Source organism: Anolis sagrei, chromosome X (assembly GCF_037176765.1).
Source record: "Anolis sagrei isolate rAnoSag1 chromosome X, rAnoSag1.mat, whole genome shotgun sequence".
In the NCBI taxonomy this organism is placed as follows: domain Eukaryota; kingdom Metazoa; phylum Chordata; class Lepidosauria; order Squamata; family Dactyloidae; genus Anolis; species Anolis sagrei.
The window spans coordinates 106,002,594-106,025,821 of NC_090034.1; the positions used below are offsets into that span (position 1 = coordinate 106,002,594).

Consider the following 23,228-nt stretch of genomic DNA (forward strand, 5'->3'; position numbering starts at 1 on the left):
CCATTTTGGCAGGAATCCTTAGAATTGAATTGTTGTGTTGTTAAAGTGCGAAGTATAGAACTCTGCGTAGACGGTCGGTCAGTGCGATTTAAGCAACGTATGTGGCAGGTACTGGCTTGTTCAGTAGGCTCTCCTCTACAGTTCCATTTTGGTGGGAAGCCTTTGAATTGAACAGTTGTTCTTGACAGCTCTGCTCAGGTCTTGCAAAGCTTTATGGCAACATAGGAGCTGTCACTGTTTTAACAGCTGTGCTCAAGTCTTGCAAAGTTGTATGACAACATGGGAAGTCTCTCTAGTTTCCACAGCTCTGCTCAGGCCTTGCAAAGTCATACGGCAACATGGGAGATCTCTGTATTCTTGACAGCTCTGCTCAGGCCTTGCAAAGTCGTACGGCAACATGGGAGGTCTCTGTATTCTTGACAGCTGTGCTCAGGTCTTGCAAAGTCATATGGCAACGTGGGAGATCTCTGTATTCTTGACAGCTCTACAGTTCCATTTTGGTGGGAAGCCTTTGAATTGAACAGTTGTTCTTGACAGCTCTGCTCAGGTCTTGCAAAGCTTTATGGCAGCATAGGAGCTGTCACTGTTTTAACAGCTGTGCTCAAGTCTTGCAAAGTTGTATGACAACATGGGAAGTCTCTCTAGTTTCCACAGCTCTGCTCAGGCCTTGCAAAGTCATACGGCAACATGGGAGATCTCTGTATTCTTGACAGCTCTGCTCAGGCCTTGCAAAGTCGTACGGCAACATGGGAGGTCTCTGTATTCTTGACAGCTGTGCTCAGGTCTTGCAAAGTCATATGGCAACGTGGGAGATCTCTGTATTCTTGACAGCTCTACAGTTCCATTTTGGTGGGAAGCCTTTGAATTGAACAGTTGTTCTTGACAGCTCTGCTCAGGTCTTGCAAAGCTTTATGGCAGCATAGGAGCTGTCACTGTTTTAACAGCTGTGCTCAAGTCTTGCAAAGTCGTATGGCAACATGGGAGGTCTCTCTAGTCTCGAAAGCTCTGCTCAGGTCTTGCAAAGTCTTATGGTGACTTGGAAGATTTCTCTATTCTTGACAGCTCTGTTCAGGTCTTGCAAAGTTGTATGACAACATGGTAGGTCTCTATTCTCGAAAGCTATGCTCAGGTCTTGCAAAGTCTATGAGAACATGCAAGGTCTCTATTCTCGACAGCTCTGCTCAGGTCTTGCAAAGTCGTATGACAACATGGGAGGTCTCTATTCTCAAAAGCTCTGCTCAGGTCTTGCAAAGTTGTATGACAATATGGGAAGTCTCTAGTCTCAACAGCTCTGCTCAGGTCTTGCAAAGTCGTACGGCAGCATAGGAGGTCTCTGTTTTAACAGCTGTGCTCAGGTCTTGCAAAACCTTATGGCAACATAGGAGGTCTCTGTTTTAACAGCTGTGCTCAGGTCTTGCAAAGTCTTCTGGTGACTTGGGTGCTCTCTCTATTCTCAAAAGCTCTGCTCAGGTTTTGCAAAGTCGTATGGCAACATGGGAGGTCTCTATTCTCAACAGCTGTGCTCAGGTCTTGCAAAGTCCTATGGAAACATGGGAAGTCTCTCTATTCTGGACAGTTCAGCTCAGGTCTTGCATAGTCTTATGACAACATGGGAGATTTTTCTATTCGGGTCTTGCAAAGCCTTAGAGCAACATGGGTGATTTCTCTATTCTCAAAAGCTCTGCTCAGGTTTTGCAAAGTCTATGACAACATGAGAAGTCTCTGTTTTTGACAGCTGTGCTCATGTCTTGCAAAGTTTTATGGCAACATGGGAGGTCTCTTTATTCTTGAAAGCTCTGCTCAATTCTTGCAAAGTCTTGGTAGTTGTGGCTTCCTTGTATAAGTCCATCCTGTTATAATGTGGCCTTCCTCTCTTCCAACTGCTTTGTATCTTACTTAAAATATTGTCTTTTCTGTTGTCTCTTGGCTTCTAAAGTGAGTTCAGGGTTACTTGACTCTATTTATCTGCCTTTTTCGTATCCGTAGAACTCTACACCAGGGTTTCAAACGATTTGATTGCTTTCCTATCCGCTTCCTCCACCATCTCTGCATTCTCAATGCACATTGAAATGGTTTCCAAGTATTGATTACAGCAAAGGAAATGTATCGATTATAGCAACATACAGCATGAAAAACTATGGATCGCTCTGTAAGAAATAAATGTCCCTGCCTTTTGATTCACTTAATGCTTAACTTGCACTTAGGACAAAAGGTTAGGAGAGATATACAGAGAAATGGGATGGTTTCCCTTTGGCAACGTGGCATCTTATTATCATTACTATTATAGTTTCCCTTTGCAGTGTGGCATCTTATTATCCCATCTGTTTAAATCATAGGCTATGAATAATTCATACGTAAAGCTGCTCAGTTGTTATCCTCGAATGTTTACTAAGAAACATCTGCTAGAAAATGGGAGAAGAGGTGCATCTACACTGTCGAATTAATGCAGTTTGGCACCACTTCAACAATTATGGCTCAATGCTAGGGAATCTTGGCAGTTGGAGTTTTGAGTTGTTGGGAGTTTTTTGGGCTATATAACCATGTTCTGGAAGCATTCTCTTCTGACATTTCGCCTGCATCAATGTCAGCCATCCTTACAACCTCTGAGGATGCCTGCCATAGATGCATGTGAAACGTCAGGAGAGAATGCTTCTGGAATATGGCCATCCAGCCCGAAAAACTCACAACAACCCAGTGATTCCGACCGTGAAAGCCTTCGACAATATAGTTGTAGTTTTATAAGGTCTGTTTGCTTAGAAATGTGTGCTAGAAAATGGGAGAAGAGGTGCATCTACACTGTCGAATTAATGCAGTTTGGCACCACTTCAACAGCTATGGCTCAGTGCTATGGAATCCTGGCAGTTGGAGTTTTGGGTTGTTGGGAGTTTTTCAGGCTGTATGACCATGTTCCGGAAGCATTCTCTTCTGATGTTTCGCCTGCATCAATGTCAGCCATCCTTACAACCTCTGAGGATGCCTGCCATAGATGCAGGTGAAACGTCAGGAGAGAATGCTTCTGGAATATGGCCATTCAGCCCGAAAAACTCACAACAACCCAGTGATTCCGACCGTGAAAGCCTTCGACAATACAGTTGTAGTTTTATAAGGTATGTTTGCTTTGGGAGAAGAGGTGCATCTACACTGTCGAATTAATGCAGTTTGGCACCACTTCAACAACTATGGCTCAATGCTATGGAATCTTGGCAGTTGGAGTTTTGAGTTGTTGGGAGTTTTTCGGGCTATATAACCATGTTCCGGAAGCATTATCTTCTGACGTTTCGCCTGCATCAATGTCAGCCATCTTTACAACCTCTGAGGATGCCTGCCATAGACGCAGACAAAATGTCAGGAGAGAATGCTTCTGGAACATGGTCATTCAGCCCGAAAAACTCACAGCAATGCAGTGATTCCAGCCGTGAAAGCCTTCGACAGTTGTAGTTTTACAAGGTCTGTCAAATAGCCTCTCTACACTACAAATAGCATTGAGCCACAGAGGTTAAAGTGGTGCCAAACTGCATTAATTCTGCAGTGCAGATGCACCTAAGGAATCAGAAAGTCATGAAAGGGATCTCTGTAAGAAATACGAAGTTTCTGGATGACCTGAGTTGCCCTCGGACTCGTCTGGCCTTCTCCTCCGCTTCTGTTTATCCTTCAAGACTCCTTCTCGTTGCTGAATGCAAGCATCGCTGAGCATCACAGTGTGCTAAAAATGTTCGGCGTTGTCAGGAGCGCTAAAGCGTGTGCTGCAATCTTCCCGCACCCACCGCCTCCATGTTTAGGCTTCAGGAAAGAGATGTTTACGCCATTCCTTTCCTAGTAGCATGCGCCCAAGAGCAGAGCTGCCTTGGAGCTGTCATTCATCTCATGCACTTTCTGCAGTCAACGTGTGCTGGAGAGGGAAGGGTCGGTCTCTAAGAGGGCCTCTCTTGAATGTGGGGTCCCTCAGGGGGCTATCCTTTCCCCCTTGTTGTTTAACATCTATATGCGACCACTTGCCCAGCTGGTGCGAGGCTTCGGCTTGAGTGCTATCAATATGCTGATGACACTCAACTCATTCTGAGGATGGAAGTCCGACCAGACTCCATCTATATATATAAATCTGTTAGGTTGGTTCAACCGTACAGCAAAACTCCACAACCCCCCAACGAAACTTAACCAAAATTTCCATGCCCATAACACAACCCACAAGGTACAAACATATCTACTCAAAATGAAAAAAACACAACAACACACTCACAAAACAGCAAAACAACTGAGCATGCGCATTGGTGCCCAGCCGCAAGTTCCCTGGCGCACGCACACAGCCTTCCGGCCAACGTTCCCTCTGCAGAAGCCATGCCTACTCCAAGCCCTGCCGCGCCGCTTCCCGCACACACACACCCCCTGCCGCACGGACACACACAACCCCACGCTCCATCACTCCCCCCGCCACCGCGCACACACACGCAACCCCATGCTCCATCACTCCCCCCGCCGCCGCGCACACACACGCAACCCCACGCTCCATCACCCCCCCGCCGCCGCACACACACACGCAACCCCAGGCTCCATCATTCCCCCCGCCGCCGCACACACACACGCAACCCCACGCTCCATCACTCCCCCCGCCACCACACACACACACGCAACCCCATGCTTCATCACTCCCCCGCTGCCGCACACACACACGCAACCCCACGCTCCGTCACTCCCTCCGCTGCCACACACAGGCAACCTCACTCCCCCCGCCGCCGCACACACACACGCAACCCCACTTCCCCCGCCGCCGCACACACACACGCAACCCCACGCTCCATCACTCCCCCCGCCGCCACACACACACACGCAACCCCACGCTTCATCACTTCCCCCGCCGCCGCACACACACACGCAACCCCACGCTCCATCACTCCCTCCGCCACCACACACACGCAACCTCACTCCCCCCGCCGCTGCACACACACACGCAACCCCACTCCCCCCGCCGCCGCACACACACATGCAACCCCAGGCTCCATCATTCCCCCCGCCGCTGCACACACATAATAGTCCAGATATCTACCTCAACTTTGATAGGTTTTACTATAGGCCACAGCAACGCGTGGCAGGGCACAGGTAGTACCTGATAATTTCCATCAGTGCCTTGAGGCCGTTACTGGATGGTTGCGTGCCAGCAGGTTGAGGGTGAATCCAGCGAAGACGGAGATCCTTTGGTTGGGTCGCCCGGACGGAGGAGTGATCCGGTTGCCTACCCTGGATGATGTGACATTATGCATTACCCTTCAGAAACAAACCAGCATTTGCAAGGCTCGCCAAACAGGCTGATTTTCCTTTTTTAGCTGCAGCATCTTCTGCAGAGTCCGCTGTAAACATTGCACCGCAGATGGGTGTAAATGTCTAAAACAGCCACTAGGTGGCGTTCACAACAAAGTGCATTACCCTTCAGAAACAAACCAACATTTGCAAAGCTTACTAAACCGACTCATTTTCCTTTTTTAGCTGCAGCATCTTTTGCAGAGTCCGCTGTAAACATTGCACCACAGATGGGTGTAAATGTCTAAAACAGCCACTAGGTGGCATTCAGAACAAAGTGCATTACCCTTCAGAAACTAACTATTTCCTTCTAACTATTTCCTTTCTTTTTTTTTCTTCCTGCAGCAAACCGAAAGAAGCCACTTTCAACGCTGGTAAGTTGACCATTCCTGTGCTTTGTGTATGATGGTGACCAAGGTTCAATACAAAATCTAACATTAACTGGTTTTGGTTTTAGTTGCCAAAGAAGTTTCAAATGCTTGCATGGTGTGCTTCATGCCTTTCGGTTGACTATCGCTCCCTTCTGGGTTCCGGACTTTATTTATTTTATTTACAGTATTTATATTCCACCCTTCTCACCCCGGAAGGGAATCGGGGCGGATTACAATGTACATATACACGGCAAACATTCAATGCCATAGACACACAACATATATATGCAGACACTCAGAGGCTATTTAACATTCCAGCTTTTTCATGAGGGTATTCTGGCCACCAGGGGAGCTGTCACTTCACCGTCCATTTGTGACGCTGATGAAGTACTTCCTCATTCTTTGCATGCTTGCTGGAGATTTTTAAAGCCTCATAAATTAGTTAAATTCACCTCCCCACCTAAGCGGTACCTAAATTGACAGATGCAACTGTCTTTCAGGCTGCAAAGGTCGACAGCAAGCTACACAAATTGGTCGGAAGCTCACTCCGACCCAGGCTGGCTTTGAACTCATGATCAGTAGTGATCTTAATGCCGCTGACTCCCAGCCAGTTGTGCCACAGTCCCAGTGCTTTGTTTGACGTTTGCTGCAGAGCCGACTTGGCTATTTATTTATCGTGTCAGGAGCAAACCAAACAGTTGTATTGCATTTTTAAACAAACAAACAAACAAACAAACAAAACACAAAGTTTGCAAGCTTGGTAGTTGCCAACTTGGCTACCCCAAATCTTTTCAAATGAAATCAAGTTTGCCTTAAGCTATATGTATAATGTGGAGTTACCTTGATACCGGGTTGTTGTGAGTTTTCTGGGCTGTCTGGCCATGCTCCAGAAGCATTCTCTCCTGACGTTTTGCCTGCATCTATGGCAGGCATCCTCAGAGGTTGAGAAGTCTGTTGGAAACTAAGAAAATTGGGTTTATATATTTGTGGAATGTTGTCCAGGGTGGGAGAAAGAACTCTTGTCTGTTGGAGGAAGGTGTGAATGCTTCAATTGGCCACCTTAGGTGGCTAATTTAAATTTAATTAATTTAATGTATTGTTGAAGGCTTTCATGGCTGGAATCACTAGGTTCTTGTGGGTTTTTTTGGGCTATATGGCCATGTTCTAGAGCCATTTTCTCCTGACGTTTCGCCTGCATCTATGGCAAGCATCCTCAGAGGTAGTGAGGTCTGTTGGAAATAGGAAAGTGGGTTTATATATCTGTGGAATGGCTGGGGTGGGGCAAAGAGCTCTTCTCTGCTGGAGCTAGGTGTGAATGTTTCAACTGACCACCTTCATTAGCATTTGAAGGCCTGGCTGAGCCTGTCAGCTGAAGGTGGTCAGCTGAAACATTCACACCTAGCTCCAGCAGAGAAGAGCTCTATGCCCCACCCCAGCCATTCCACAAATATATAAACCCATTGTCCTAATTCCAACAGACCTCACTGTCTCTGAGGATGCTTGCCATGGATGCAGGCGAAACGTCAGGAGAAAATTCCTCTAGAACATGGCCATATAGCCCGAAAAAACCCACAAGAACCTACATAATTAATTAAATTAATAATTTAATTTAATTTAAAGAACAACATTCAAAAACAGGGGAACACCAGACAAGAATCGGGGACAGCTAATCAGCTCTCAACAAAGGATTCCCCCAGTCAGTGAGGAGCCAGACCTTGAAACCGCTAGGCCATTAAATGCTCATCAAAGTGTCCAATTGGAACATTCACACTTACCTCCAACAGACAAGAGTTCTTTCTCCCACCCTGGACGTCATTCCACAGGTATATAAACCCTATTTTCCTAGTTTCCAACAGACCTCACGCCCTCTGAGGATGCCTGCCATAGATGCAGGCGAAACGTCAGGAGAGAATGCTTCTGGAACATGGCGATACAGCCCAAAAAACTATGCCTTGACACCATTGGATCAGTGGCGATTTGGGGGTTTTTGTTGTCTGGGTGGGTTGCTTCTCGCGTCTCCATGCCTCCGGTCCTCTCCCCGTATTTTTAATGCCAATGATATTCAATTTTGTGTGGCAATGCTTTTAATGCAAGCTATTTTGAGTATAAATAAACATTATTATTGTTGTTGTTGTTGTTATTATTATTATTATTATTATTCTCCCTGCAGAGGATGGCTACGTGAAGATGTTCCTGCGCGGGCGTCCCATCCCCATGTTCGTTCCCGATGCCGTCGTGGCCACTTTCAGCTTGGACGCCAAGCTGGACCTGCCCCATAAGAAGCTCAAGCTGGACTGGGTGTATCCTTCCCCAAAGCCACGTGTTCCCAGGGATTGAAAATCGGGGTGCAGATGGATCATTTGGGGTGCAAATACGGCTGAGGATGGGGTCGTTGGGGGTTGAAAACGGGCAGAAAGGAGGCTGTTAGGGTGGAGGAAGAAAGGTTGAATATGGGTTGGTTGGGGCCATAAATAGGGGTCAAGCAGAGCATCTGGGGGTTCAAAATGGGGAGGAATGATATTCGAGCTGCTAGGTTGGCAGAATCATAGAATCCTAGAGTTGGAAGAGACTTCATGGGCCATCCAGTCCAACCCCATTCTGCCAAGAAGCAGGAATATTGCATTCAAAGCATTCAAAGAAGCTGGAGCTAACAGCGGGAGCTCAACCCACTCCCCAGACAAAACGCTTACCTTTTGGTCAGCAAGTTCAGCAGCTCAGTGGTGTCTCTGGGGGCTCCTGGGTGTTAGGGTAATCAAGATTAAAAACTGGATGTAATACAGTAAAATGTTATGCAGGGTTAGTCAAAATGCATAGGCCAATAAGCCATTCAATTGAATGGCTTATTGGCCTATGCATTTTGACTAACCCTGTATAATGTTTTCCCCTCGCCCTCCATATCACTCTCACCTCCCTTGATGATTTATTAGATATCTGTTAAGATTTATTAATTTACTAACACTAATCTCCTATCCCTCCCCATATCCCTACCATAACGTTTGGAAAAATATTAATAAAAAAATAAATATTCTAATAATAATAATAATAATAATCATGTTGAGATTGGGAAGCAGCCAATTGGGGTCCAAATCGGGAAGAAATATTCAAATAATAATAATAATAATAATAATAATAATGTTGAGATTGGGAAGCAGCCAATTGGGGTCCAAATCGGGAAGAAATATTCAAATAATGATGATGATGATGATGATGATGATGATGATGATGGGATTGGGAAGCAGCCAATTGGGGTTCAGATCAGGAAGAAATATTCAAATAATAATAATAATAATAATAATAATGTTGAGATTGGGAAGCAGCCAATTGGGGTCCAAATCGGGAAGAAATATTCAAATAATGATGATGATGATGATGATGATGATGATGATGATGAGATTGGGAAGCAGCCAATTGGGGTCCAAATCAGAGCCATTGGGGTTGAAAGGAGGAGAGGTTTGCAAGGGGTGGAAAGGGGGACGTTAGAGCAGGTATGCAAGGCTTCTCCTCTGCGTTTGCCCAAAACCTTGACTGGCTCTTTGCCCAGCTATGGCTACCGGGGCCGGGACTGCCGCTCCAACCTCTTCCTGCTGCCCACGGGGGAGATCGCCTACTTCGTGGCCGCCGTGGCCGTCCTCTACAACGTGGAGGAGCAGCGCCAGCGCCACTACCTGGGGCACACCGACGACATCAAATGGTGAGAATAGGCAGCTGTATTTGGCCACAGTCACGTCCTTAACATCATTTGCTTCTTGGATAGGCCCAGCATAGTATGCATATATATTCAGGGCGTTTGGGGAGCGAGAAACATATGAGCGAGATTGCAGCTCACGGAAGGCAATATCCTACAGTGTTTGTGTAATAGATTTAAGTGCCACGTCAAAACCCAGATAAATCAGCCTTTGCAAGGTTTTCCTTTCTGTGAGCAACAGCTGAAGCATCTTCTGCAGAAGCCACTGAAAATGCCATACAACAGATTCTTCAACAGAAAGGAAGAATGGGGAGAAAGAGGAAGGGAAAGAAAAGGGGAGAAGGAATGGAAGAGGAAGAGAAACAAGGAATGGGAGAAAGGGGAAGGGAAAGAAAAGGGGGAAGGAAGGGAAGAGGAAGAGAAGGAAGGAAGGAGAGAATGGGGAAGGGAAAGAAAAGGAGAAGGAAGGTAAGAGGAAGAGAAGGAAGAATGAGGAGAAAGAGGAAGAGAAAGGGAAGGAAGGGAAGGAAGGGAAGAGGAAGAAAAGGAAGAATGAGGAGGAAGGGAAAAAAGAGGGGAAGGGAGGAGGAAGAGAAAGAAGGAAGGAGAGAAAGGAGGGAGGAAGGGAAGAGGAAGAGAAGGAAGGAAGGAGAGAAAGGGGAAGGGAAATAAAAGGGGGAAGGAAGGGAAGAGGAAGAGAAGGAAGAAAGGAGAGAAAGGAAGTGAAAGAAAAGGGGGGAAGGAAGGGAAGAGGGAGAGAAAGAAGGAAGGAGAGAAAGGGGAAGGGAAAGAAAAGGAGAAGGAAGGTAAGAGGGAGAGAAGGAAGGAAGAAGACAAAGTGGAAGGGAAAGAAAAGGGGGAAGGAAGGGAAGAGGGAGAGAAGGAAGAATGGGGAGAAAGAGGAAGGGGAAGAAAAGAGGGGAAGGAAGAGAAGAGGAAGAGAAGAAAGAATGGGGAGAAAGGAAGGGAAAGAAAAGGGAGGAAGGAAGGGAAGAAGAAGAGAAGGAAAGAAGGAGAGAAAGGGGAACTGAAAGTAAAAGGGGAAGGAAGGGAAGAAGAAGAGAAGGAAGGAGGGAGAGAAAGAGGAAGGAAAAGAAAAGGGGAATGAAGGGAAGAGGAAGAGAAGGAAGGAAGGAGAGAAAGGGGAAGGGAAAGAAAAGGGGGAAGGAAGGGAAGAGGAAGAGAAGGAAGGGAAAAAGGGGGAAGGAAGGGAAGAGGAAGAGAAGAAAGAATGGGGAGAAAGGAAGGGAAAGAAAAGGGAGGAAAAAAGGGAAGAGGAAGAGAAGAAAGGAAGGAAGGAGAGAAAAGGGGGGAAGGAAGGAAAGAGGAAGTGAAAGAAGGATGGAGAGAAAGGAAGGGAAAGGAAAGGGGGGAAGGAAGGGAAGAGGAAGAGAAGGAAGGAAGGAAGGAAGGAGAGAAAAGGGGGAGGGAAGGAAAGAGGAAGAGTAGGAAGGAAGGAAAGAAAGGAAGGGAAAGAAAAGGGGGGAGGAAGGGAGGAGGAAGAGAAGGAAGGAAAGATAGAAGGAAAGAACAAAAGGAAGGAGAGAAGGAAGAGAAGGAGAGAAAGAGGGAGGGAAGGATGAATGAGTGGTCTTTCAGGAGACATAGTGTTCTGTATACAAACATATTTCCTTTTCTTTCGTCCATAGCCTGGCTGTCCATCCGGACATGGTGACCATCGCAACCGGGCAAGTGGCCGGAACGTCGAAAGATGGCAAGGTGAGGGTCACTCACTGTCCTGGAATGAATATATTATGCCAAACGAGACAATCTCAACTCAATGAGGGTTTGTTCACCCAGTCCCAGATTGTTGTTCCGGTCCCCGATGATGCCCAAAGCTGGCAGGGAAGATGTGTCTGGATCTCCAAAATGGAACAGGAAAGAACAGGAACACATTCCTTTGTGTTTGTTCAATCTGTTTGGACACGCTCAAAACAAATCACAGAAACGTTTGTCAATACCAGCAGGTCATGCAAATAATAAGCAAATTAAGTAAACAATAGGCCTGTGTGATCAATGAAAAGAATGTCGCAATACTCATTACAGAATTGGGGAGTGGGGGGAAAAAGTTTCTAAAGTGTTTCCAAAATTGGACGGAGTTTGTATCATAACCTTGTATTGTCGAAGGCTTTCATGGCCAGGATCACTGGGTTGTTGTAGGTTTTTTTCGGGCTATATGGTCATGTTCTAGAGGCATTCTCTCCTGACGTTTCGCCTACATCTATGGCAAGCATCCTCAGAGGTAGTGAGGTCTGTTGGAACTAGGAAAATTGGTTTATGTATCTGTGGAAAGACCAGGGTGGGACAAAGGACTCTTGTCTGCTGGAGCGAGGTGGGAATGTGTTGGGTTGTTGTAGTTTTTTTTGGGCTGTATGGTCATGTTCTAGAGGCATTCTCTCCTGACGTTTCGCCTGCATCTATGGCAAGCATCCTCAGAGGTAGTGAGGTCTGCTGGAACTAGGAAAATGGGTTTATATATCTGTGGAATGACCAGGTTGGGACAAAGGACTCTTGTCTGCTGGAGCTAGGTGTGAATGTTTCAGCTGACCACCTTGATTAGCATTTGATGGCCTGGCAGTGCCTGGGGCAATCTTTTGTTGTATCTAATATTTTCCTTCCTTTTCCGGCAGCCGCTTCCTCCGCATGTGAGAGTCTGGGATTCGGTCAGCCTGAATACGCTCCACGTCTTGGGACCGGGACCCTTTGACCGGGCGGTCAGCTGTGTGGGCTTCTCCAAGTCGGTGAGCGAGTCGGATAATACAATTAGAGCCAGGAGGGACCCCAAAGGCCATCTAGTCCAACCCCATTCTACCATGCAGGAATGCACAGCTAAAACACTCCTGAAAGAGGCCCATATTCACCACTTTCCACTCGAAAAATAGCATGAAACTTCTTATATTTTGCAAAATGAGCCCAGAGTATTCTAGAAACTCTTTGCGTTTGCAAACTTCTTTGGCCAATACAAGATGTGAGCGGGACTTCTTTTCCTGCCTATATTTGCCCCCTTTGCATCTCAATCAAGTGAGAAATAATAATAATAATAATAATAATAATAATAATAATAATATATTGATTTAAGTGGAATACAATAATAATAATAAGTGGAATAATAATATAAATGGGGTGTAATGATAATAATAATAATAATAATAATAATAATAATAATAATAATAATAGTGATTTAAGTGGTATATAATAATAAGTGGAATATAATAATAATATAAATGGGATGTAATAATAATAATAGTGATTTAAGTGGTATATAATAATAATAAATTGAGTATTATAATAATAATGTAAATGGGATGTGATAATAATAGTGATGTAAGTGGGATATAATAATAAGTGGAATAAGTAATAATATAAATGGGATGTAATAATAATAATTTAAGTGGAATATAATAATAATAAATGGACTATTATAATAATAATATAAATGGGATATAATAATAATAAGTGGAATAATAATAATATAAATGGGATGCAATGATAATAGTCGTGATTTAAGTGGTATATCATAATAATAAATGGAATATAATAATAATAATAATAGTAATGATGTAATAATAATAATAATAATAATAATGAGGGGGATATAATAATAAAAGTGGCATATTGTAGTATGATGACGACGACTACTACTAATAATAATGATAATAGGATATAATAACAATGATAAGTGGCATATTGTACTACCACTACTACTACTACTACTACTAATAATAATAATAATAATAATAGGGAAATAATAACAATAAGTGGCATATTGTACTATCACTACTACTACTACTACTTCTAATAATAATAATAATAGGGAAATAATAATAGGGAAATAATAATAATATTTCTCTCCCTAGAATGGAGGCGGGCTCCTTTGTGCAGTGGACGACTCCAATGACCACGTCCTCTCTGTCTGGGATTGGCAAAAGGAGCAGAAGCTTGCCGACGTGAAAGTAAGTGATTGGAAACTTGTTTGTTTACTTGCAATCGCAGTCTGTATGTATTGCCATGCATGGCGCGGGATTGTGGAGATTGCTGCCCAAAGGTGTGTGGCATGCACCTGATGGTTTCTCTCCTTCCTCCGGAAGTGCTCCAACGAATCCGTCCTGGCGGCCAGCTTCCACCCGACGGAGCCCACATTGCTGATCACCTGTGGGAAATCCCACATCCACTTCTGGACGCTGGAAGGAGGCAGCCTCAGCAAGCGGCAGGGCATTTTCGAGGTGAGAAAAATGACAGAAAGGGTCAAACTTTGGAACGAGCTGCAGAGGATGCTTTGAGATGCTTGCGTTTGATCCATGGTCATCTCAACAGGCATTGCACCGGTTCGTGCAACTTCCAAGTGGTCTGAGTCTGAACACGTTACCCTATTTACTTGAGTCACATGTGCAATTGGATCTCAGGTGTACCCCAATTTGCAAAACCCTGAAACCAAAGTATTTGCAGACAAATGTCATGCGCGACGACAAAAAGTGTACACTGCAAAGGCTTAGGATTCCTGATTTAAAATCAAAAGCGAACCCCAAAGCTTCCAGCAATGGAAAGGAAAACTTTGGGGTGCATCTATGCTGCAGAACAGTGTTTCTCAACCTGGGGGTCGAGACCACTGCGGGGGATCGTGAGGGGTCACCAAAGACCATCATAAAACATGATTTTGGTCATGGGGGTTCTGTGTGGGACGTTTGGCCCAATTCTGTCGCTGGTGGGGTTCAGAATGCTCTTTGATTGTAGGTGAACTATAAATCCCAGCAACCCCAACTCCCAAATGTCAAGGTCTATTTTCTCCCAAATTCCACCAGTCTTCACATTTGGGTATATTGAGTATTTGTGCCAATTTTGGTCCAGATCCATCATGGTTTGAGTCCACAGTGCTCTCTGGATGTAGGTGAACTACAACTCCCAAAATCAAGGTCCATGCCCACTAAACCCTTCCAGTATTTTCTATTGGTCATGGGAGTTCTGTGTACCAAGTTTGGTCCAGATCCATCATTGTTTGAATCCACAGTGCTCTCTGGATATAGGTGAACTACAACTCCAAAACTCAAGGTCAATGCCCACCACAACCTTCCAGTCTTTTCTCATGGGAGTTCTGTGTGCCAAATTTGGTTCAATTCCATCATTGGTGTAGTTCAGAATGCTCTTTGATTGTAGGAGAACTATAAATCCCAGCTTTTTACAACTCCCAAATGTCAAGGTCTATTTTCCCCAAAGTCCAACAGTGTTCACATTTGAGTATATTGAGTGTTCATGTCAAGTTTGGTCCAGATCCATCATTGTTTGAGTCCACAGTGCTCTCTGGATGTAGGTGAACTATAACTCCCAAACTCAAGGTTCACATTTGGGCATATTGAGTATTTGTGCCTTGCCAAACTACAAATCCCAGGGCCGCACAGCATTGAGCCACGGCCATTCGGTTAGGCCCTTTCTACACTGCCCCATGATCAAATATTATGAAAGCAGAAAATAATCCACATTATCTGCTTTGAACCGGATTTTGTGAGTCTACACTGCCATATAATCCAGTTCAAAGCAGATAATGTGGGTTTTATATGGCAGTGTATAGCCTAAGATGACCATGTGAGGTGGATGTAATGCGTACCCTGATTTTGGTGGGGTCCTTTAACCCAAAACTAGGTGAGCATTAGACTCAAGTAAATAGAGGCATGTTGATATTTTCCCTTTCCTGGTTGACAAATATTAGCACGCATTGTCTTTGTATGTTTACATACACACTGTCTAGGCGAACCGGTTTTGCTGTGTTTGTTAAAGGAGTTGAAGCATTGTCGTTTGCACCCTGGGAAAGATGTGATCTTCTCAAAGCATGGGCCAACTTCGACCCTCCAGGTGTTTTGGACTCCAACTCCCACAATTCCTAACAGCCTACCGGCTGTTAGGAATTGTGGGAGTTGGAGTCCAAAACACCTGGAGGGAGGGCCCAAGTTGGCCCATGCCAGCTCAAAACGGACAGAAGGAAGTGATAATGGAACTAATCTTGCAGAAACACGAGAAGCCCAAGTATGTCCTGTGCATCGCCTTCACGGAGAACGGGGACACGGTGACTGGCGATTCCGGGGGGAACCTCTACATCTGGGGAAAAGGTCAGTTCAGAGCACGGATACGTCTTATAAGAATGGTTTTATAACTTGAGTTGCTTAAAACAAAGTTCCACACACAGGAATACAAACAGGTTGTTTTGAACCTCCTGAATTCTCCTTCCACACCAGCACTCTAAACACTATAGAGGCCTACTATATTTCTTCTTCTTTTCCCTGGAGGCTTTGACTATTTGTCAGTTGTTGTTGTTGCAAAACTATAATTTCCATGCTTCCCATACATTCATCCAAGGCAGTTAACACCATATCAAACTGCGTTGATGCATGTGTTTGCACGAGGGTCTTTCCCCTGTTTAACCAAAGGTGTTCGTTGCCTTTTCAGGAGGGAACCGGATCTGCCACGCGGTGCCGGGGGCCCACGAAGGCGGCATCTTTGGCTTGTGCGTCTTGCGGAACGGGACCATCGTCACCGGAGGTGGCAGGGACCGGAGGGTGGTCCTGTGGGGCCGGGATTACCACAAACTGCAGGAGAACGAGGTAATATGGGCGGCATGGAACAGAATTCTCTTCAAACCAAAGTTAGACGGCCATCTGTCAGGAGGGATCTGATGGTCCTTTCCAGTATGACAGAAGCAGGTTGGACTGGATGGCCTTGGGGGCTCCCTTCCCAACTCTGCTTTAGAGCCCGACAGAGTCCCCTTTCTCAGTCTTTAAACTGAGGTTGGATGGCCCTCTCTTGGGAGGGATCAGATGATGCTATCCTGTATGACAGAAGTGGGTTACACTGAATGGCCTTTGGGGCTTCCTTCCCAAAAATAGGCTGCTTTAGAGTCCGACGGAGTCTCCTTTCCAAAGGTCTTTAAATGGAGGTTGGATGGCCATCTGTCAGGAGGGATCGTGTGGTGCCTTCTTGCATGTCAGAAGCAGGTTCGACTGCATGGCCTTTGGGGCTCCCTTCCCAAAAATAGGCTGCTTTAGAGTCCGTCTGAGTCTCCTTTTCCAGAGGTCTTTAAACTGAGATTGGATGGCCATCTATTGGGAGGGATCTGATTGTGCCTTCGTGCATTACAGAAGCAGGTTGGACTGGATGGCCTTGGGGGCTCCCTTCCCCAAAATAGGCTGCTTTAGAGTCTGACAGAGTCTCCTTTTCTGGAGGTCTTTACACTGTGGCTGGATGGCTATCTGTCAGGAGGGATTCCTGTATGACTTAAGTGAATTGGACTGGGGGGCTTTGGGACTCCCTTTCCAACTTTAATGCAAAATTAAGCTGTTTTTAGAGTCTGGTAGAGTCTCCTATTCAGGAAGTCTATAAACTGAGGCTGGATGGCCATCTGTCAGGAGGGATCAGATGGTGCCTTCCTGCATGTTAGAAACAGGTAGGACTGGATAGCCTTTGAAACCCCCTTTCCAACTCTACTGCAATATGGATTGCCTTGCAGTCTGGTGGAGTCTCCTCTGGAGGTTGTAAGCAGAAGTTGGATGGCCATCTGCCGGGACGGTTTGGGTTGTGTCTTCCGAAGAATGGGGTTGGACTAGATGACCTTTGGAGATCTCTTTCCAACTGTGTGATTCCCAAGGACCCTTAAATCCCACTTTGGGGGTTCTTTTCACAGCCCGAAAAGGGAAACAGAGGTGCAAGACCCATCCTGTTAGGATCAGAATGAGCGCAACGTTGTATTGTTATCCGACATCTTGCCTTTGCCAGCCAGGTATTGTGCCAGGTGTGCAGGTGCCACTGTTAATTGCAGCGCCTGAAAACTGACGAGACGCTCTGGCCCTGATCTGTTCCGAAATGCAAAAAGAATTCATTCCGTGGAGTCTTTTGTCTATTTTATTTTTTTGACTCCTGCTTAATCTCGACATCGCCCGCCTCTAAGGGAAGAAATCCCGTCAAACTTGGCCTACTTTTCGGGAGAGAGAAGCAGTCACTGGATCCGCTCTCATGCAAATGCCTGGGAATTATGCCTCCCTTTGTGAGGTTCTGCCCCACTGCCCCACTTGTGGGAGTTAATCCTGTCTGTTCTCGTTGCTGCTGACGTCCAGGCGCATCTATGTCATCGGAGGTGACCCCCCCCCTTCCAGGACTCTGTAAAACCAGGAAATTCATAGTTTCGCCAAGGACACCAGGCTGGAATGATCCCATAATCCCCTATCTCTCCCCCATGTGGGAACCTAAGGCTTCTTCCATGGCCCTACATGGCAACGCCCCTGTGACCCAAACTAGCATCTGACCAATTTGGCTATTATTTATTAATTGGATTCCTTTTTTATGAATGAAACTCCTGTTTTATGAATGGACTTCGGCTACTCAGTGCCCCTAGGGCCTCCTACACCCTATAAGGATATATATAGGTGCAGGGGAATTTTTAAAACAGGAAAGAGGCAACTGGGATATCTTGAAACTGTTTCTTCAGTTGTTTTTGCTGCCACCTTTTTGTTTGGTATTCAGGCTGAGTTGTATGTGGAGAGTAAACTTAGTAACACCCTTTTGTGTTACAATAGTGTTTGTTTTCTTTAGAGGGTTTAAATCACAATGAAGTTCACACAGAGGCTGTTATAAAGTGTTAATAATAAAACGTTTATTTAACAGGCTTAAACTTGTTCTGGTACAAATGCGTAGTGGTTTCAGTAAGTTACTGGTACATAATCTTCGGGGCAACAGGCTGGAATGATCCCATAATCCCCCATCTCTCCTCCATGTGGGAACCTAAGACTTCTTCCATGGCTCTACATGGCAACGCCCCTGTGACCCAAACTAGCATCTGACCAATTTGGCTATTATTTATTAATTGGATTCCTTTTTTTATGAATGAAACTCCTGTTTTATGAATGGACTCCGGCTACTCAGTGCTCCTAGGGCCTCTATAATGTTACCACACCTCTGTACTACCAATTATAAGGAACCTGGGGGAAACTATACCAGCCGATTGCTGCTAATTATAAGGAACTTAGCAGGGAAATGAGCAGGGGTTTTTAAAATAGTGAATCCCACAAGCTGCCAACCAAATTATATATATAGGTGCAGGGAAATTTTTAAAACAGGAAAGAGGCAACTGGGAGATCTTGAAACTGTTTCTTCAATTGTTTTCGCTGCCAACTTTTTCCTTGGTATTCAGGCTGAGTTGTATGTGGAGAGTATACTTAGTAACACCCTTTTGTGTTACAATAGTGTTTGTTTTCTTTAGAGGGTTTAAATCACAATGATGTTCACACTGAGGCTGTTATAAAGTGTTAACAAAAATAAAACGTTTATTTAACAGGCTTAAGCTTGTTCTGGTACAAATGCGTAGTGGTTTCAGTAAGTTACTGGTACATAAGCTTCTGGTTACTTTTGATGTACAATTCTTAGATGGGTTCTAGGTTCAAATCTTGATGTTAACAAAACAGGAGATTATCTCAGGAAATTAATCGCTGATAATCATTCCAAACAAAATTCCCCCTTTCTGGAACCTAGCCAATATCCTTTGGCCTAGCCTTCATCAGGGACAAAGGACAGACCACGAACGAGGTCCGGTTCCACTATCTGTATTCCTAGCTATTCCTAGTGGAGTATCAGGCATTTGTCCCTGTTGAACTTCATTTAGAGCGAATCCAGTTTGATGCCATGGCTCCTGGCTATGGACTCCTGGAACTTGTAGTTTGACAAGGTCCCTCTGAGAACGCGGTGTGGACGGCTGGTCTTTCCCTTTCTTTAGGTCCCCGAGGGCTTTGGGCCGGTGCGCACTGTGGCCGAAGGGAAGGGGGACTCCCTCTTTGTGGGCACCACACGGAATTCGGTCCTTCATGGGTCCTTGGCCACCGGCTTCTCCCTCCTGGTGCAGGTAAGATACAATATGGCACCCGTATCCACAGTTTCACTTATCCACATCTGACAAAATATTCCCCTTTGAGGACAAAGGGGAGACCAGTGCCATGACCATTAGTGGCCCTTTGAGGGTCAATGTGAGTCCAATGATAAGACCCTTGGTGACCCTGCAAGGAGTAGATGATCAAGATAAGTTCATTGATAAGACCATTGGTGGCTCTCCAAGGAGTAGATGGTCAGGATGAGTCCAATGTTGTGATCATTGGTGGCTCTCCAAGGAGTACATGGTCAAGGTAAGTTCATTGATAAGACCGTTGGTGGCTCTCCAAGGAGTAGATGGTCAGGGTGAGTCAAATGTTGTGACCATTGGTGGCTCTCCAAGGAGTAGATGGTAAAGGTGAGTCCAATGTTGTGGTCATTGGTGGGTCAACAAAGAACTAATGGTTGAGGCAAGTTCAATGCCTTGAACACTGGTTACCCTTCAAGAAGTAGATGTTATGACCACTGGAAGTCCTGCAAGGCAGGAATGGTCAAGGTGAGCCCAAGGCCATGACCATCAGTAGTCCTTTAAGTAGTAGATGGTCAGTTTGAGTCCAAGGGCATGACCATTAATGGCCCTGCAAAGAGTAGATGGTCAATGTAAGTCCAGTGTTATGGCCATCAGTTTAGTGTTGTGACCATCAGTGGCCTTGCAAAGACTAGATGGTCAAGGTGAGTCCAATGCCTTTACCATCAGGCACTCTGCAAGGAGTAGATGGTAAAGGTGCATCCAATGTTATGACCATCAGGAATCATGCAAGGAACCGATGGTCAGGTTGAGTCCAACGTCATAACCATCAGAGGCTCTCCAAGGAGTAGATAGTCAAACTAGGTCCAGTGTGCTGACCTTTGGTGGTCCTTCAAGGAGTTGATGGTCAAGGCAAATCCAATGCCATGACTATTGGTCACCCTGCAAGGCTCTTAGGAATTGTGGGAGGAAGTCCAAAACACCTGGAGGACCAAACTTTGCCGAGGCTTGTACTAGAGACTCACCAAGCCCCAGCAATATTATGACCAGGAATGGCCCTGAAAGGAGTCAATGTGATCCCAATGCCAAGTGACCATCTCTCTCCCTGTCTCCTTCCATAGGGACACACAGAGGAACTTTGGGGCCTGGCCACCCATCCCACTCTGGACCAGTTCTTGACCTGCGGGCAAGACAAGCAGGTCCACCTCTGGAGCGTGGCCACTCACCAGCCCTTGTGGAGCAAGGGGATTGAGGTGAGTGGGATAGGGGGTCACCCAGGGCTGGTGTTTGGGGGCAGTCTTGGCCTGGTGGTCCATGGGGTGGTCTATGCATGGTCTCCCATCCCCTTGATGGATCTCCTCCTCTCCTCCAGGACGCAGCGCGCTCTGCAGGCTTCCATCCCAGCGGATCGGTGTTGGTGGTGGGCACCGTAACGGGCAGGTAATGGGCCCCCTTGACCCCTACGGAAAAGAAAGAAAGAAAGAGGGGAACAATGGACTCTCAAGATCCTTTCTTGAGCTAATCTTCCCAGGAAAACTTCATGATCAGTCCATTTTGGTGTCACCAGAAGTCAGAAACAACTTGTTCTGTATTTCTTCAAGTCCCATGCACCACCGAATCAAATGAGCACCTCCATTTTCAAAACCTCGAAATACGAAAAGCATTTACTACCATATACGTATAATATGTGGTGCCAAAAATGAGCTCTTTGTAATTCAGCCACGAAAGGTGCAGATTACAGTTGTGGGCTTTGGCACAGCAGGTTAATCTCCAGCTGCAGTAAATCTTGCCAACTGGAAGGTTGACAGTCTGAATCCAGGGTCAGGGTGAGCTCCTGGCCTTCAGCCCAGCTTCTGCCTATCTAGCAGTTTCGAAAATAGCAATGTGAGTAGATAAATAGGCACTGCTTAAAGCGAAGAGGTATTTAAGGCATCCATAAGGAAATGCCGGAAAAATGCCAGTGATTCGATCAAGGAGGAAGTTTACAAACAAAGCTCTTCGGCAGGGAAAGTGGAGCAACAGCACCCCCTGTGGTCGGAATCGAGCACAGCCTCCAAGATGCTGAAGATTGGCAAGCGTATATATACCTCTATGTCTTGTCAGTGTATAACGGCATTGAATGTTTGCCATATATGTGTTCTTTGGGGTGAGAAGAGCAGAATATAAAACAAAAGTGTTGGAGTTATTTATTTATTTACGGCTTTTCTATTCCGCCCTTCTCCTCATCCCGCAGGGGACTCAGGGCGGATTACAGTGTACACATATATGGCAAACATTCAATGTCAATTTTGACATACAACATATACAGACATACACAGAGGCTATTTAACTTTTTCTGGCCGCCAGGGGAGCTGTCGCTTTCATCGTCCATCTGCGACGCTGATGAAGCACTTCCGCATTCCCCGCATGCTTCCCCTCTGGAATGCTTTGCTGGAGTCTTCTTTATCGCCTCAGAAATCAGTTAATTTAGCCTCCCCACACTTTTTAAGGTGGTACCTAATTTTCCTACTTGACAGATGCAACTGTCTTTCGGGTTGCAAAGGTCGACAACAGGCAACACACAATTGGTTGGAAACCCACTCCAACCCGTGCTGGCTTCGAACTCATGACCTTTTTGGTTCCAAAACTTCCAGCAACAGAAAGGAAACCCTTGGGATGAATCTATGCTGCAGAACGAACCCACTTTCATCACCTTGGTTCAAGGCTATGGAATCCTGGGGGATATCGTTTGACACGGCCTTGAGCCTCCCCTGCCAAAGAAGGCAGATCCCTCACCAAACTACAAATCCCAGAATCGCATAGCATTGACACATGGCCATTACATTAAATCATAAGTCCCTCAAAGTGGAGTTCCAGGCACTTCGAAAGCAGCTTCCCCTTTGTCTTCAGTTCAACGCTAAGATCATCTCATCCCTTGTGGTCAGTCAGTTTGAATCCATTGAGAGTGGGTTGAGCTCCCTCTGTCAGCTCCAGCTCCCCATGTGGGGACATAAGAGAAGCCTCCCACAAGGATGGGAAAACGTCAAACATTAGGTAGTTCATTGTGACCTTTAAATCTTTAGATGGATGGTTCTGGACACAGAAACCCGAGATTTGGTGACAATCCACACCGACGGAGCCGAGCAGATTTCCGTCGTCAGCTTTTCTCCAGGTAGGGACTCTGGTGCAACCAGTTCAAAATGGGCAAAAAAGTGGAAACTACAATTTGGATCCGTGATGTTTTCTGCTCTCTTTGCCTTCTGGGCAACTTTTCCTTCTACCTTTTGCTCTCTTTTTTTGCAGATGGCAAATACCTGGCGTTGGGCTCCCACGATAACTTTGTCTACATCTACTTGGTTTCCGAAGGAGGCAGGAAGTACGGCCGGGTCGGCAAGTGTTCGGTGAGTGGAAAAGGTTCATTATTTCCTTTGCTTTTGGCTGTTTTTATTTTTTGCTTTCTGCTTAATTATGATTGCAATATTTAGCGGAATATCAGAGAAGCTAAGGAACCCTGTTTGTGACTTACTTAGGCTGATCCCTAATCCATCTAAAACACAGACATGCGCCTTTCACCTTAAGAACAGACAAGCATCCTGAGCTCTGAGGATTACCTGGGAAGGAATCCCACCGGAGCATTGCAACACACTCTGGACCGTGGTCTGACCTACAAGAAGCACTGCCTGAACATCAAACAAAAAGTGGGCGCTAGAAACAACATCATACGAAAGCTGACTGGCACAACCTGGGGATCACAACCAGACACGGTGAAGACATCTGCCCTTGCGCTCTGCTACTCTGCTGCTGAGTACGCATGCCCAGTGTGGAACACATCTCACCACGCTCAAACAGTGGATGTGGCTCTTAATGAGACATGCCGCATTATCACGGGGTGTCTGCGCCCCACACCACTGGAGAAATTACACTGCTTAGCCGGTATTGCACCACCTGACATCCGCCGGGAAGTAGCAGCCAATAGTGAAAGGACCAAGGCAGAGACATCTCCAACTCATCCCCTGTTTGGGTATCAGCCAGCACA

The 23,228-nt window shown here is 45.8% G+C and overlaps 1 protein-coding gene across 5 annotated transcripts in view; it reads left to right on the forward strand.

Annotated features, from left to right (window-relative positions):
- The window catches only part of LOC137094733 (echinoderm microtubule-associated protein-like 2), a 64,841-nt gene that overhangs the window by 31,947 nt on the left and 9,666 nt on the right, over positions 1-23,228 (forward strand). For all 5 annotated transcript variants that reach the window (XM_067461090.1, XM_067461091.1, XM_067461093.1 and 2 more), the window contains 14 exons: positions 5,638-5,666; positions 7,834-7,963; positions 9,205-9,354; positions 10,998-11,067; positions 11,979-12,089; positions 13,206-13,301; positions 13,437-13,571; positions 15,347-15,446; positions 15,784-15,938; positions 19,097-19,222; positions 20,335-20,466; positions 20,586-20,653; positions 22,276-22,364; positions 22,496-22,593. In XM_067461090.1, the coding sequence (XP_067317191.1) occupies positions 5,638-5,666; positions 7,834-7,963; positions 9,205-9,354; positions 10,998-11,067; positions 11,979-12,089; positions 13,206-13,301; positions 13,437-13,571; positions 15,347-15,446; positions 15,784-15,938; positions 19,097-19,222; positions 20,335-20,466; positions 20,586-20,653; positions 22,276-22,364; positions 22,496-22,593 (1,489 nt within the window). The remainder of the gene's footprint in view (positions 1-5,637; positions 5,667-7,833; positions 7,964-9,204; positions 9,355-10,997; positions 11,068-11,978; positions 12,090-13,205; positions 13,302-13,436; positions 13,572-15,346; positions 15,447-15,783; positions 15,939-19,096; positions 19,223-20,334; positions 20,467-20,585; positions 20,654-22,275; positions 22,365-22,495; positions 22,594-23,228) is intronic.